Raw genomic sequence first — 16461 nt, 5'->3', positions numbered from 1 at the left:
GAAATGGCAAATATGCTATCTTTCTTCTGTCTTTTAATTTCCCTTTTTTTTTCCTGATCAAATGATGAAATTGTCAGAGTTTATCTGCCAAGCAGGAATTATCAGAGACCTCCAAGAAAACTCACAGAATCTTTACGCTGGACTCAGGTGCAAAGTGCACACTGTTGCCAAGATCCCTCATGATGTAAGGTCGCTGCTACAAAATGGCACTAACCTACATCCTGGTCTAGCTGTGGCCTCCCCAGAAGCAAGGCAGAAGAGTTTTTATCCAAGTAACTGTACAGAAGTATTATAGAGGATGAGCATGTTGCTGCTGTAATCCTTGGAGACAGACTTCCTTGCCTCTTCCTATACTTTTTCTATTTCTCCTTCTTCCTTCAGGTCAGTATAGTGGGGCTTTCAATGTCACTCTGCCCATTGACCTCATTTCACCCATGGCTACCCTCTTTGTTTACACTGCTTTCCCTGAGGGACAAGTGGCAGCTGACACCTTCAGTCTGAAAGTCTCCAAGTGCTTCAGGAACCATGTAAGTAGTGCACAAAACATAAGGGGGCAGGTAGGCTGGAGGGTAGCTAATTAACCGCAAATTGTCAATAGATGTCCAGCAGAATCCAGTAGCTACAGTCTCCCCTTCCCTTCCTCTGTCAATGTCTTCAGTCCTTTCTTCTGCTGTTTCAGGTGAAGCTTGGCTTCTCAGACACGGTGGCTCTCCCAGGATCGGCTGTCCGTCTCCATTTGCAGGCTGCACCAGGCTCCTTATGTAGCATCCGTGCCGTAGACCAGAGCGTCCTTCTCCTGAGGCCAGAGGCTGAGCTATCCATGGATAGTGTGAGTGACTTTAGTGCTGAGCCTTGCTAGTATGGGAGAGATGCCTTGTGAGTATCTGATTGCACGCACTGGTTAATAAGGCACAGTGGCTATACCTACAAGTACTTGAATGGGGACAGGACATGGTTTAATGAGAAAAAAATGAAGGCCAACATCAAACACTAGTCAAAATTTCCAGTCTCTATGGAGGGATGTAATAGAATAACCCTCTGTCATCCCCAAGTACAGCCCAAAGTCACATCCTTGTTAAACTTAGAGTGCTTTGCCACAGTGGCAGCCAGATAGCAAGAGACTTCCATCTCCCAAACCAATTCATGACAGTGCTCTGAAAAAAACAGTTATGTTAAAAAAAATGCCCAAGGTGTGATAGGCTCCATGTCTTTGTTCCAGTTCACATGAACCAGACAGTCCTTCCATTCACAGACTGGACTGTAAGTGGTGACTTGGCAGTGGAAGGGTCTCATTTCTCCTCTAGACCTGGGGTACATTGGGTCTAAGGACCCTTGAATTGCCTCTTGACACTGTCTGGGTGGATCCAGGATGTGCCTTCAGTCAGACAAGAAGCTATCTAATGACTCTTACAGCAAAGGTGTCCTCACTGTATGCATTGAGCTCACAGGTACAATCTACGAGCTGGAAGTGGCCACAGCTATGCAGCCATACCCCAGAGGGGTTTGTGTTCATCTCTGGTGCTATGCATCTAAAACTTGTGGAAGCTCTCCACGAAGCTCAAAAAACTTTGGGGCTGGGCTTTTGTGGCAGGCAGGATCCAAGCTCTGCCTCTGCTCTCACAGAAAATCTCTGGATGAAAATGAAAAACTTCCCACCTCTCAGACTGACCTGTACTGTTTTCATTCTCTGTCTACAGGTGTACAATATGTTCAGTTATACTCAGGAGCACCCCAGCACCCTCACAGACTCTTACAGCGACTACTGTTCTATCCACAAGAGCCCAGAAATCATCAGTTCCCTTCAAACCACCCTTCCACCAGGAACAATGTCACCATTCATGTACAACAGATACGCTTACGCAGTGTCCCAACCAGACATTTATGAACTGCTGAAGGTAAATTTAATTTCCAGAAAACCTGAAATATCAGAGCTGAGCCCTTTTGTATCCCAGGTCAGCACTGGGTAGCTTCACAGACTGTCTTTCCTGTAAATGCTGGCAACTTTGGGTTCTGTATTTGCCGAGCTTCTGAACTAAGAGATCACTGACACTCCATGCTCCCAGCCTGATAAATTTCAATCGATCAGGCAGATCCCTAGAACCCAGCTGCCTATTTATCACAAGCTCAAGACCCTCAGACTTTCTAGGGGTTGGAAGGAGAGGGGAGTGTCAGCCTGAGCCAGAGAAAATTGGAGGTTGGAAAAGCAAAGCACCTGAGAGAAGGAGGGAAAGAATAGTAGAAAGGAATAGCAGGTGAAAGATGAGAACAAGTCTGTGTTAGGGTGGGCAGCAAACTGTGGTGCCAAAATAATGACTTTATGTGTGGGCATGCATATGCGAGTGGTCACCCCCACAATCCTGACTGGAGAGAGACTCCTTTGGTGTGAGAGGCCAGGACCAGGCTTTGGGAGCAGGGTGGTTCTACATTCTCTCCCTGTACAAATTTGCAGGTCAGGCTGAGGTGCAGCAACACAGGTTGGCTGATATACTGGGAGGAGGGGGGCAGAGATAGACCCTCAGACACACCACTCCCTCCACTGAAATCTACCTTCTTTTTTTCCCCTTCTTTCCTCCAGAATTCAGGTCTAACATTTTTAACCAACCTTAAAATCAAGTCTCCAATTGAGTGCCGCACTCAGACCACTTTCTACTACGACTACATGTGTACATCTCGATTTATCCTGTTTCTTTGGAAATCACGGGTAACATACAGGCTGCACAAGGGCAGCTGAACATGCAGTGTGCTGAGGAACTGGGGATGGCTTCCAGAGATGAGTGGGAGGTTGCACGGGAGATGTGCACCACAGGAGGAGGGGAAGGGTCCTGACGTGTGTGTGTCCCCAGTGCACTGGAGGGGCGGAGGGGTGGCTGCATAGGAAGAACCTGCTTGGAAGCTTCTGCTGGCAGGCAGGAAGATAATATGGTCAAGGGGGGAAATGAGGCAGCTGTCTCAGGAAGGAACATCTGTAAGACTAAGAAAGGTCCGGCTGGAAACCAGAGAATGAGCCAAGATTGGCACTGTGCAGTATCTAGGCCTTTCTGCAGGGGCTGAGAGCAAAAGTGTGAGCAGGTAGAGCTGCTCTTGGGGGAGCACACACATACTGGAATTCACATGGTCTCCTGGGTTGTCTCATTGAAGACAACAGTGAATTAGGTTGAGGACAACTTGGAGAGGACAAGGGGGATTGGAGTGGGAGTGGGAGGGATGGAGAGTTGAGCTTTTCTCAGCTGAACTCTATCCTGATTTCACAGTTGCTCTGCCTTTGAATGAATGCTTGTATTCCCAATAGCTTATGGCGAGCTGGCAGACTTGGACAACTTGGACCGAGAAACAGATGCTGCTGTTGAACGTGCTGAGTCAGAGCACGTTGAGCTGGGTAGCGAGGCAGGGCCAGTACGTACCTGGTTTCCAGAGACATTCATCTGGACTCTGGTTCCCATCAAGTGAGTAATTACGGGCTGTGGCCCCCCATGGATCCAGACCTCCTGCGAGGCATAATGGAGAGGGAATGGGCAGGAGCAGAGCCGGGGCATTATTTCCATCTGTGAAACAACAACAAAGAAAATGGAGGTGTGAAGAAGTGGATAAGGACAATGGAGGTTTGGTTCAGTTGCTGGCTCTGCTTGAGATTTTCCAAATGATCCCAGGGAACTTAAAATCACAGACTCCTACAGGATGGAAGAGGCCTCCAAAGGTCTGTAGCTCAACATCCTGCACAAGGCAGGTCCAGTTAGATCAGGTTGTAGTCGAGTTCTCTGTATCTCCAAGGATGGAGATTCCACAGACTATCTGGGCACCTGCTCCAGTGTTTGACCACCCTCATGTTATTTTTTTTCTTATCACAAGTCAGAATTTACCACGTTCCAACTTGTGTCTGTTACCTTTCATCCTATCAATATGCACCTCAGAAGAGACTGGTTCCAATGTGTCTACACCTTCTCAATAGGTAGCTTTAGAAAGCTAAAAGGTCTCCCCCCTAGCCTTTCCCTCTGAAGTTTGAAAACCCCAGTTCTTTCAGCCATTCCTTGTATATCAAATGTCCCAGCCCTCTGACCATCTTGGTAGTCCTCCACTGGATGCATTCAAATATGTCAGTAGCTTCCTTATACTGGAAGGCAAAAATGGGACACAGTACTCCAGATGTGGTCCCACAATGGAGGGATACAGGGGAAAAATAACTTTTCTCAACCCAGTGGCTGCAGTCATCTTAATATAGTCCAGAAGTAGATGGCCTTCATTGCTGTAAGGGCACATGAGATGTCTCATGCTCAGCTTGTTATCCACCAGGACCCCCACCTCTTTTTCTGCAATATTGCTTACTAGCCAGTCACTGCCTAGCCTGTACTATTGCCTGGCATAATTCCATCCCAGATATAGAAGCTAGTCATTTTCAAGCCCATTTTTCCAGCTTGTCAAGGTTCCTCTTAATAGCAGCCTTTCCCTCCAGCATATCAGGAACCCCTCCCCAACAAGGTAGAGTCTGCCAATACATAGCAAGAGTACTCTGCTAATCTTGCTGCGGATGTCCTCTCTCCTACTACCCAGGTCATTAATAAAGCCATTTAAGCAGTATTGGCCCAAGTATCAGTCCATGAGGCATGCCACGGGTAAACAGCCACCAGTTGGACTTTGTGTCACCAATAACCATCCTTTGTCCCCAGTGTCTAGCGAATTTTCTGCTCAACTATCATCCACTTGTCCAGTCCACACTCATGTGGCTACAAGGATACTATGGGAGACTGTGTCAAAGGCCTTGCTAAAGTCAAGTTACGCAGCATCCATTGGTCTCCCCTTATTCATACATCTCGGCTTTCTTAATTTTCCCACATGCCAATGTTCTCCACTTGTAAAATAGGATTTCTGCCTCTCCATCTCATTTGGCTGGATTATGCCTATTTCAGGGCAGGGACCATCTCCTGTTTTGTGTATGCAGATCTGTAAGTGACCGTTATAATGATGACTGCTAGGCTGTGGCTGGGAGTTTGGGTGGGAGTGTGGTGGGAGTGTCACACGGTACTCCCTGGCACAGGCTGGGTGTATAACATGGATCCCTGGGAGCCCTGTGTGCCCACACGAAACAAGAATTTGAGGTGCAACATTATCCAGAAGCAAATTCTGTTTTGCATCCTCTCAGTCCTTCCTTGCCCACCTATTTGCTATCCTTCCCATACCTCTGTCCTACTTCATAGGAATCCCCACACCTTCACACACACTTCCAGTTCATAGTCCTTCTGCATTTGTCTTCCCAAGAGAAATCTTTACAGGGATGGGGACAACCGCTTCCACTCTGTTTTCTCCTTAGTGATTCAGGGGTTGCTGAGCTAGCTGTCACAGTACCTGACAGTATTACAGACTGGAGAGCCATGACCTTCTGCACCTCAGAGAGCCATGGGTTGGGAATCTCAGAGACCACCAACCTGCGGAGCTTCAAGCCCTTCTTCGTGGAACCCACCTTGCCCTACTCTGTTTTCCGGGGAGAGTCATTTCCCCTGAAAGTCAAAGTCTTCAGCTACCTGAAGCAGTGCATGGTGGTGAGTGGCTCCCTCCGGTTTTTGGGCAGGGGGATGTGTGGTAACAGTCCTTCACTGATAGAGACCCAGACAAGGGGCTGCCTCCTCAGGCACTGGGCAAAAGACCCCAAGGAAGCTCTTCACAAAGCTCCGTGCAGAGCCATCTCTGTCAATCCCTCCCCATAAGCTCAACCCTACAGGACTGCAATGTCCGTGGGCTGTTGCTGTCCCACAAATATTGCAACAGGGCCATCATCATACTCACCCTGGGCTTCTGGGCTTGACTGACATTTGGATCTGAAAGGAAAGGAGCTGAAAGGAAAAATACAGCAGCAGCTCTGTAACCCAAACTCACTTTTGTTTCACCTCTAGCTCCAGCTTAGCCTAATGGACTCCAGGGATTTTGAATTTGTGCATGCAAATGTCAGGTTCACTATTTGTCTGTGTCCTGATTCAGCAAAAACATTTTTCTGGGATTTGAAGGCTACAAAATTAGGTAAGGGGACAAGGGAGGGGCAGGAGTGGGAGGCACTGGCAGAGCTGCTTGAGGAAACCAGAGCTGGGTCGGAAGGGAGAGTGGCCTATTACGAAAAGCATGAGCGAGCAGCCTTAGGCTGAGCAAACTAAAACGTAGGCATGGATGTGCCAACTGGCCTCTTGGTGTTTTGTTCTTTAGGGAAGGTGAATTTCACTGTCACTGCTGAGGTGATGGAGCAGGAAGATGTTTGCACTGAGAATACAGCTGTTGTGCCAGAGTCTGGAGGGAAGGACACAGTGGTTAAACACCTGCTGGTGAAGGTCAGAGTATGCTTCAGAGTCCTGGCGAGGTTGGAACTGGGTCCAGCTCAAAACGGCCGAGCGGGTGGCTCTGGGAAGGGAGAGTTGGCCGGGCAGGTAGGCACGTTTCTCAGGGAGGCTGATCAAGGAGTGATTCTAAGGGTAGGTTTTGTCGGGGCATGAGCTAAGGACCTCCGCTCAATGGGACAGAGACGTCAGAACTGCTCGCTGGCAGGGCAACGGGCGCAGAGGTCAGGTAGCAGCTTAGAAACCTGCCTCCCAGTGAAACTTCGCTGTCGGCGCGCGTATTCCTACTGTCTGTGCGAGGTCCTTCGCACGGCCCGTGAGGACGGAAAAGCTGCTTGCATGAAGGTGGGGTGCTGCGCAGCTGCTATCTCATTTTACTGCTCTCCCTTCGGAGCTGACCAGCCTTCTCCCACCAGGCAGAGGGGCTGCTGGAGGAAAAGACCTACACCTCACTCCTGTGCCCTAAAGGTAGGTGCAGGTACCCCAGAGCCAGGGGCTGTATTACCGCTGGGGCTGTACCTGCGCACGGAGCAAGGAGACCAAAAAAAGCAGTGTGGTGTGTGAATAACTCTAGGACTATCTGGAGGTGCATGGGGAGGGGAAAGTCGGGGATTTTGGAGCTTTAATGGAGAGGCAAAGCCATTCAGCTCCACCCAGTACTGCCTAACCACATCACAGTCACTAATCAGCGGGTGGCCTGATCTCTGTGTCATCCTCTCTTTTAAATGCTGATTTCACCAACCAATGATGTGATCCCAGCCTTGTTTACACCATCTCCTGGGGATGCCTGTGGGTCTGCCGTCTCCCTTCTCCCCGTTGTTGCTCTGATGCTTTTGCTATTTGCAGGAACTTCAGCTTCAGAGACAATCACTTTCACTATGCCAGAGAACATGGTCCTTGGGTCGGAGAGAGCCCACATCTCATTCTTAGGTGAGATTTAGGGGGGTCTTGGCAAGTAAGATTTTTCCCTGCAGGAGTCTTTTCTTCTGGTGCCGCCATGTCTGCTTTAGCAGAGTAACAAGAGGGAATGTGTACAGTGAGGTGTGATACTGGGCCTTTACGTCCTCCAGAGAAGCATCCCATCTCTCTTATACAAGTGACACTGGGCCAGATCGACATTATAATTTCACCCAGCCAAGGGAAAGATAGACAAGTACCATATCACTGTCCCTGCAGGACTCTACAGATATTAAAGTCGCCCTAGTGTGAGCAGAGGTGAACTGAGAGCGGTCTTAGCAGGTTATCTGGAGAATCGGTGAGACCAGAAATTTTTTACATGCAAGGATATGTAAAGCTCCCAAAGCTGTTGTTCTGTCCTACAGGTGACATTTTGGGGACAGCACTGGACAACATAGATGAGCTCCTCCAGATGTCCAGTGGCTGTGGTGAGCAGAACATGGTTCATTTTGCCCCCAATGTCTTTATCACACGATATCTTGAAGAAACAGGACAACTGACTCCAGAAATCAAACAGAAGGCAATTGGCTATTTGGAAAGCGGTGAGTGGATTTCTAGTCATGTTGAGTTATTAAGCTGGTAATGTCCACTACAGTAGGCTGTGCGGTGGGGATCTCAGCAGAGGCTAGGTGCTGAAGAGATTTGTGCAGCATCACTTGCCTGACACCGTGGGAATTACAGCAATGTAAATCAGGCTCTGCTGTGTCTCACCTGAACAAGGGGTACACGGCACCCCTCTGAAAGCCCTTTGCTGAATTCCTCAGAGACAACGCTCTCTATAATGATCAGCAGGATTGGTGGGGCAGGTTGTCACCTTGATAACACGATGGACACAGAGCATCTTCACTACCCCCAGCCTCTTCCCACAGGATATCAGCGGCAACTCCTGTACAAGCACGCAGATGGCTCATACAGTGCCTTTGGAGAAGGAAGTGAGCCAGGGAACACATGGTAAGCAGAGATAGCCAAACACAGTTGAGGAACAACAGCTTGACCTGGTCAGGCTCAAGCTGGCTTGGATTTTGGTCTGGAGAAACTGAGGGAGTCTGGAGGTATGGAGTTTTGAATAGAAACTGCTCCTGAGAATTTTTGGAAGAGAAGCGTGCCAATGAACTGACTTTAGGTACCCCTGTTTGATTGTTTGTGTTTGGGCACCCCCAAGTGAGGCTGATTCTGAAAACCTGGCTGCAAAGACACCTTCTTTCCAGGTTTCAGAGTGCTTTGTGCCCAAACAGGATCGGGAAGGGGCCTGAGTGAGCTCACTAAATATCAGCCCTCCTGGCTTTAAATCACACAAATGCACCCTGTTGGAATTGGCAGAGCTCTGGAGGAAGCACTGAGCTGTCAGTGAATTTTTTCTCTCTTGCTGCAAACGGACCTGAGCTCAAGCTTCAAGAGCATCTAACTCATGTGCATTGCTTCCAACTCTCCATCTGCACAGAGGATCTGGCCTACTGGTATTTCTCCAGGGATGAGATAGTGGAAGACACAGAGACTCCTGTCTCCTACTGGAGATGGGCATCAACGACTGGTTCAATTTGATTTTCTTCTCCCTTCTTTGGCTTTAGGCTTACTGCCCTTGTCCTCAAGACCTTCAGCCAAGCCCGGGACTTCATCCACATAGATGAGCAGAATATAAAGGATGCTGCCAATGCCCTGATTAAAAGTCAGACTCCATCTGGCTGCTTCAAGAGTGTGGGAAAGCTCTTCAACAATGGTCTGATGGTATGACATGTCCTGGCTCTTCATTAGGTACCTCAGAACTCCTTCACTTTCTGGCCCAATTTGGGTGCCAAGAACAAATGAACCCTACTGCATGAGGGGGCTCTGATGTGCCCTTGGGTGACACTCAGGGCTGTGCTTAGTCATGGTGGCACTTTTTCAAGTTACAAATGATGGAGGTTTGGATTTGATGATATGCACATGGGAACTGGACCAGTGCCCTGCCCTAGCACTGTCTCAAAAGATAATACATGCCTCAAAAAAAAAAAAAAGTTTTCAAGCTGTGTGTTATTCCCTTGGTAAACTGGTTTTCCTTCCTTTCCCATTATTGAGCTGCCGTTTCTTCCTTCAGTCTGAATTCCCCCCCTGTACAGAGAAAGTCAGAAATGGAGTGAATGGAAATTGATGGCAGCCACTCATGAGACATTCACCTTGCCATGGATGTGCCCTATACACTCAGAAACACAGCACTTGTGCATGCAGAGACATACACAGAGTACCACCAAAGTGGAGCCAGCAGTAGTTCGGTGGACAGGGCTTCAAACAATTAATCCCCTAAGTGACGAAAATGGTACCTTTCACTTCCCCTTGCAAAAGATACCTTTTCTTTTGCTCCTCCATACCCTTGCCACTGTCCTGGCCCTCAAGTCAGATGCCACCTTGCAGCAGGTTTGTGGGAACATCACTTTCCCCAGCGCTGAAATCTGCTGCTGAAAATCTTTTGCAGGGGAGGGGAAAGGGGAATGGGTCCAGCAGAGGGAGGGAGTCAGCTACCCAGAGGAGCTTGGGGCATCATGGCTGAGAAGTGCTTTGGTTAGCAGGACCTGCAAGAGTAGATACCAGCCCTGGCACTTCCTTAGCAGAAGGAGTAGGACCAGCAGTGTTGCCTGTGCTGGCTTTTGCTCAGGCACCAGGAGGCACTGGAAAACTTTTCCCTCTCCCTTCTCACGGCAGCCCTCCTTTTCTCTGTTTTGCGGTGGCTGCAGGGTGCAGTGGAGGAAGGACTGGGGCTGAGCTCTGCGATCATCACAGCTCTCATACACTCCGGGATGCCACGCTCCGTGAGTATCGGCAGCAGGGATGGGCTCTGTGTGCAGCCTCTGGGCAGGCAGGGCACTGATGCTCTGCCTTTGTGCACGCAGGGGTACGTTACCGATTTCCTCCCCAGGTGTCCTGTCCCTGTTTCCACCCTCCTCTGCACACATCAAGGCTGCATTCCCTCCTATACACACTGCCAGCAACTGGTGTGCTTTCAATTGTATCCTAGGACCCAGTTGTGTGGAAAGCTCTGAAATGTATAAAGGACCTGGTCAATGCTGATACTGGCAGTTCCAACCTCTACAGCCTGGCACTAGCCGCAAATGCCTTTGCAGTAGCAGGTGATAAGGACCTCAGGCAGAAAATCCTCAAAAGATTGGATAATGCCGCCATAATATCAGGTACCAAAGACTGTGGGGCAGGAGAGAGGGCCATTGGCAGAATTGTGTAGGGATCCCAGGGCTGAACAACCAAGGGAATGGCGGGCAGGAGTGGGGGGCGCTGGCAGAGCTCTGTGGGGAGCCCAAGGCTGGGATAGCCTCTGTTTGCCAAGCTGTCGCAGGCTATAGCCATACTGTGAGACAGACTTTTCTCTATGGATGATCTCACAGTCCTGGTCTCACAGTCATTCAAATGAGGAGAGCTTCGTGGATATTGTAGAGCTGTTGTAAACCAGCCTGCAGGCCTAGGTTTTTACTGGGAAAAGCAGGGTGTGGGGGGCAAATAGGAAGATACTCACCCGTATCTTGTCCCAATGTACATGTTCATTCAGTACCTAGGCACAGGGGCTTTGCAGGACTCCAAGGTCATTAGATACAGCTACACACTCCATAACTGTTCCCACTCCACCTCTAGATGACCAAATATTCTGGAGCCAACAGTCAAAACAGGAAGAAGACTCCCTATATTGGTATCGGGCTCCATCTGTTGATGTGGAATTGACCTCTAGTATCCTCATGGCTCACCTTTCAAAGTCAAGTTTGTCTTCAGATGAAATCAGAAAGGCATCCCAGATTGTGTCTTGGCTCACCAAGCAGCAAAACCCTTATGGAGGCTTTGCTTCAACCCAGGTAATCCCCTTGAGACATCATCATCAGAGAATCTGCCGTCAGCTATGGTTTGTGAGAGCAGTGAGTTCTAGCACAACCTATAGTAAAAAAGAAAAAAGATGTGTGGATTTACAGCTCCTGGAAGTTGGGAAAAGGTGAATATTTGTATTCTTCTGAGCTAATCCCATGCTAAAAGTCCAAGGGGAAAGCTCAACACTTATTGTGCTGTAGCTGCAGTATGAGGGAGGGAAAGTCTAAGGACTGGGCATGCACAGGAAGCAGGGATCCTATTCTGCCCAATGTGTGTCTCTTTCCTCAGGACACAGTGGTTGCTCTGGAAGCCCTAGCCCTGTATGCAACCAAGACTTTCAGCAAGGATGGCCCTGATCTTCAGGCTTCTCTCTCCTCTGAGGGTTTCAGCCAAAACATCAAAGTAGACAACACCAATCGCCTCCTGCTGCAGAGAGTGGAGCTGCCAGCCATTCCCCGAGATTATACCGTGCATGTGCAGGGCCATGGGTGCCTCTTCCTGCAGGTAAGCCCAGCCAAGGAGAAAAGGTCTGTCTGGGGAAAAACCTTGAAAGCCAGGGAACCTCTCACCTTGCTACTGAGCCAACACTGAAAACAGATTGCTGCAGTGACTTGCAAGAATCTGGGCTTCAAGGCTAGTAGGAGTAGCTGGGATCCAACAGCAATTCCCCAAATGAAATCTGGATCATCTCCACCCAGTCGGAGCTGTACTGCTCATCCAAGAAGTCCAGTGAGCACTACCAGGAGCAGTGCACTAGCAGACCCTCTGCTTCTGCCACATAGTTTTTCTCTTACGCCCGTGCAAGACAGCAGACAGCAGCCAAACGCTAGCCAAGGATACTCTCCAGCAAAAAAAAAAACCCTGCTATTCTCTGCGAACTAGCTTCTTTCTGTCCTGGCAGGCCACCCTGCGGTACCACATCCCTCCGCTGAGGACCGACGTCACCTTTGCCATGTCTGTGCAGACAGAGTGCACCGCACCCAACGCCACCCAGTTCCCTGTCACCGTTCATGCTCGGTAGGAGACACTCAGTTGTCCCTTGCCTCCTCTGTGCTAAGAGGCTTCTGGCACCACACCAGTCTCTTGCTGGCCAGGATTCCCCTTCACTCATGAGGTCCAAGTGCTAAGATGTCCCCATTCATTTAACTGTGGTATCTTCAGTTGGGTGAAAGGTACCAGGCCCCAGAGGGATGGCTCAGGCTATAGTCCTATCTCATTATCATGCCAGTCACCACAAGTTCTCCCAAGGTCTATGGGTCCCACCCCCTTCTAGGATTAGGTCTCAAAACGCTAGTGATGTGAAGGTCACGTGGGACTGACTGCTGACACTTATTCCTAAGTCTTCCCTCCTCTGCTCCTGGTTGACTGTCACTCCACTCTCCTCTGCTGTACCCCTGCCTGATTTGGGACAGAACTGCCAAGGGAGCAGGCGGAGGATGTGATATTCCCTGCCATGCCTAGAGAAGGTAACTCCAGAAGCCTTCCAAGGAATTTATTCTCCTTGGCTCAGTGTAATTGAAAGAGAGATCAGGGGAAGCACAAAGATCTATTACTGTACAGGAATAGGTATGCTTACAGGAGAAACACTGGAAGGAAAGGCAGATTCCTCCACCTGAGTACCAAAGCTGGGCTGGAGTATCTGGAGATCATGGGTCAGAAAGTAACATTAGTGCTGTCCCCTGGGTTCCTGCTGCAGCTACACAGGGAACCGTGTGTCCACCAACATGGTCCTGATCCAAGTGGAGCTGCTGTCTGGATACAGCCCCGTGGCAGGTTCACTGGAAGAGGTGAGACCGCGAGTTTGTGTCCAGCTGGGATGGGAACAGTGATGGCTGTCCATCATGCAGGATTGCATGCAGAACTGTGATCATTCCTGTGGGCAGAGAAACACCGTTCCTCTCTTCCCAAGAAATCTTTATACCCGAAGTCTCTTCCAGGCCATACCTTGCCTTCCCCTACCCCAAGGGTTTCCTTGGCCATGTGAACATTTTTCCCATGTTCTCACAAGGACAAATATCCCTGAATATTTCTGCTTTCTCTTAGAGTCTTTCTGACATTTTTCCCCCTATTTTCAGCTAAAGAAAATGCCTTTAGTGAAGAAAGTTGAAAGTGAAGCTGACCGAGTCATTCTTTACCTGGAGGAAGTAAGTGGAATTTAGGCTAACTTCATTATTAAAAGGACTATGGACTGGCAGATAGCTTTTGGCTTACTCTTGTATCTTGGTTCTATTAGTATTTTAAGTATCCAGAGCTGTTGTTCCTGCATACCAGCCACATTTGCTGACCTGGAGAAGTGTGTTGTGTCAGCCTGCAGTAGTTCAGCAGTAGAGCCCGTACACAGGGCCACTTGAGTGAAATGAGACTAACTCTGATGTTAAGCCTACATCTGTTGGCACTGTTCAGAGACTGTTCAAAGTCCATATACAGTGTCTGATCAGGATTGGGGAGTAGTAGTAGTATCCAACTTGTAAATTCAAGCCCTTAGAAAGCCCTTAAGCAGCCTGAATGTAGTAGGGAGCATCCAAGATTGCTTATGGAGTTTGCCAAGATCACTCAAAATTAAACCAGATGGTTGTGTGAGCAGCAGTGCTCGCTCCACAGCCTCATTAAGCAACAGATTAACAACCCCTCCAGCTACATGCATACCTAAACAGCATCAGAAACAAGACCTGGCATGCATTTAAAAACTTCAGAATTTCCAAGAAGCACTTGTACATTTCCATGATTCTTCATCCCCAGTTGTCAATAAGCTGAGCTAAGCTAGCCTCATAGTAAGCAGGTTATTGTCATGTGGATGCATTAGGCTTGCAGAGACACTGCTTTCATTACATCTAAAGCACAGAGCAGAAAGGCAGCACAGAGAAAGATTTCAGTTCAGGCTGCCAGGTAGCACAAGGTAGAACCCAATCAACAGCAGGTCACGTAACTTCTACCATCCAGACCTTGCATTTGTCTGCTTAATGATGAGGGTTGTGTGAGACTGCAGAATAAGAGCTGATGTAATGGGACTGTGTATAAGAAAGTAGCCACTGAGGCAAGATGCATGAAGGAGCTCAGAGCAGAGCTGGATGGGAATGTGGGATTGGTTGGGAACACTAGTGCTACCTTTAGATACCTAATGCACATTGACTCTGTGGGTCTGATGTCTCTCATGAGCTGAGTTACATATGGTGACAAAAAAACGGGAGATGGCCACAGAATGTGAAGTAAAAGATATTTCTGAGATGGACTGGAAAGCAGAACAGATCTGTCACAGTGGTGAGGTCTCCACAGAGCCTGAGTGAGAGCAGGGGGAAGGGATGTCTTACAGGACTTTGGTTCTGGCTGTAATCCTTGCATCTCTTTGTCTTAGCTGACTAGACAGCCTCACACCTACACTTTGCTGGTGCAGCAGGACATGCAAGTGAAGGATCGTAAGCCAGCTACTATCAAGGTCTACGATTACTACATGCCAGGTGAGCTCAGATGCTGTACTCCAGAAACCACCCAAAGGTACCACCAGAAAGACATTTTCTGGAGTTGTCAAGTCTTAGACAATACCATCCCTGACTTGTTTATCTAACTGCCCCTTAGAAGCTCTCTAGTAATGGACTTACCCTCCTGGGTTTCAAAATGGTAAATCCTTCTTCCTCTGGTCCCAGAACTTGCAAGCTTGAAGTTGGCATGTAGATCCACTTAGGGTCTAACTCTCCCAACAAGAGGGGAGCAAGGAGCTCAGAGCTGTGCTTTTGTACACTCATTTTGTAGGAGGCAGCAAAGGCAGAGGGAGTATAGAGAGGGGATGGCTTAGAAGAGTGAGGCCCCTCTTAGAAGAATGATACTGAAAACAACTTGTCCTCTGTTCTCTGGGGTCCTAAGTGGGAGGAAAACCTGGAAATGTGTCAGAGATTGTTATTGCTTCAGAAAGTGAGGAATCCATAACTGTAATGGAGCTGTTTGGGACTTACGGCTTTAAAAGATCGCAAGCCCCATGACTTGGGTGAATCCGGACTAGCTGCACTCACTAGTCTTTGACACATACCAGTGGTTTCATGTGTCACAGCGGAGGGGAGTCATGGCCTGTAAGCTGAGGGAATGCTGCTCCTAGAAACAAAGGCACAATGCTGGGTTGCTGTAGTGAGTTCTTGGCAAGTATATCTCACCAGCACTTTTTTTTTTCGTCTTCCAGAAGAGACTGCGGTGATGAGCTACAGTGCCCCGTGCGAGTGAGGTGAGGGCCCAACACCTCTTTTGTCATCACAGGCATGGTCCTGAAGAGTATGGAGAGGGAGGGAGATGTGGGCAAGGGCCCTTGGTCAAGAAACTGGCCGGACTGCAGGTTCTGGATAGGAAGTGATTGGCGATGTTAAGGGTGAGTTCCTGTATCCTAGTGGTTAACTGAGGGAAAGGAAGAACTGAAGTGGAATGTTGGAGGTGCCCAGCTCCTTGCAGAGTTGGAGGTACGTTACAGAAAACAAGGGCTGCCTCTCCCGAGTCCTACCACCAGTCCTGGCATTTTGCATCAAATATACTTTCCTCAAGTCAACACAGTTCCTTTTCCTGGCACTTTCCCTGCAGTTCCACAGCCCTCCAGCCCTGTGCACATAACACGCCACGTTCACCTTTACTGCAGGGCCTGACTCCTTTTCAGTGCCAAGCCTTTCACAGTCTCAGCCTGGCTTCTGCTCCGTGCTAGGGAACTGGCACCTGCCAGTCCTCTTTCCAGGCTGGGCAAAGGCAAAGCTTGAACTTGACCAGTGCCTCTCCCTGTTCTAAACTTTGCTTGCATCTGCATGCTTCCTTGCCCACAGCCCATGAGATGGAGAAAAACACCTGCTTCTTGAATCGCCTGTGGGAACACACAGCCCTACCCTGGGATGCCTGCCACAAGCCCCACACTCTTAGTGGAGATTCTGCTGTAGGCTTTGTATGGGTAGAGTCAGAGAGAGCCCTGTCCTTGATGCTTTGGTGGGCCCGTTTTGATATGAGGTGCAAAAAACCCTTTGAGTTCCCAGTGGTTAGTTTTAATACTTCAGGAACACAGATATTTTTTTTGTCCTTTGTTGTCTTCACAGGAACAGGGACAGACCCATCCTTTGCAGTCTCTGTCCATCAGTCCTTTGTCACCCCTGCCAACAGCCACCACGTGGAGATGAGAAGCAAAGAGAAAATACTTGAAATTTCCTGCTGAGCAGTTAGTTTCTGAAAGGCTCAAACTGTGCCTGTCATCTTATTAAAAGTCAGGAGACTAGAACTGTCTGTTTGAGTGATTATTCAGGTTTACTGTTTTTCTCCCAAACCAGGAAAATTGCACTGAAGAGCACCTGGGAAAAATAACTTCTTCGCCTCTGCTCTGTGTGTGCACGTACAT

The 16461-nt window shown here is 48.8% G+C and overlaps 1 protein-coding gene across 3 annotated transcripts in view; it reads left to right on the top strand.

The window, feature by feature from the left end:
* Positions 1-16344, top strand: part of LOC115352481 (alpha-2-macroglobulin-like protein 1) — a 27916-nt gene extending 11572 nt beyond the window's left edge. The window contains exons 14-36 of one of the 3 annotated variants that reach the window (XM_030040735.2): positions 382-527; positions 680-829; positions 1698-1895; positions 2576-2663; positions 3290-3443; positions 5303-5531; positions 5883-6006; positions 6187-6308; positions 6731-6782; positions 7161-7244; positions 7637-7813; positions 8141-8222; positions 8840-8996; positions 9980-10054; positions 10261-10432; positions 10887-11101; positions 11400-11615; positions 12013-12128; positions 12808-12898; positions 13187-13255; positions 14464-14566; positions 15280-15321; positions 16166-16344. In XM_030040735.2, the coding sequence (XP_029896595.2) occupies positions 382-527; positions 680-829; positions 1698-1895; positions 2576-2663; positions 3290-3443; positions 5303-5531; positions 5883-6006; positions 6187-6308; positions 6731-6782; positions 7161-7244; positions 7637-7813; positions 8141-8222; positions 8840-8996; positions 9980-10054; positions 10261-10432; positions 10887-11101; positions 11400-11615; positions 12013-12128; positions 12808-12898; positions 13187-13255; positions 14464-14566; positions 15280-15320 (2861 nt within the window). In that variant the 3' untranslated portion in view covers position 15321; positions 16166-16344. Of the gene's footprint in view, positions 1-381; positions 528-679; positions 830-1697; positions 1896-2575; positions 2664-3289; positions 3444-5302; positions 5532-5882; positions 6007-6186; positions 6309-6730; positions 6783-7160; positions 7245-7636; positions 7814-8140; positions 8223-8839; positions 8997-9979; positions 10055-10260; positions 10433-10886; positions 11102-11399; positions 11616-12012; positions 12578-12671; positions 12899-13186; positions 13256-14463; positions 14567-15279; positions 15322-16165 lie in introns of those variants that run through there. The other 2 variants (XR_005930773.1, XR_005930772.1) reach the window with 2 other exon arrangements.
* Positions 16345-16461: the final 117 nt, after the last annotated feature.

This window comes from Aquila chrysaetos, chromosome 17 (genome assembly GCF_900496995.4).
Source record: "Aquila chrysaetos chrysaetos chromosome 17, bAquChr1.4, whole genome shotgun sequence".
Lineage (NCBI taxonomy): Eukaryota > Metazoa > Chordata > Aves > Accipitriformes > Accipitridae > Aquila > Aquila chrysaetos.
The sequence above is the reverse complement of the archived record's forward strand: the minus strand, read 5'-3'. Positions and strand labels throughout refer to the sequence as shown.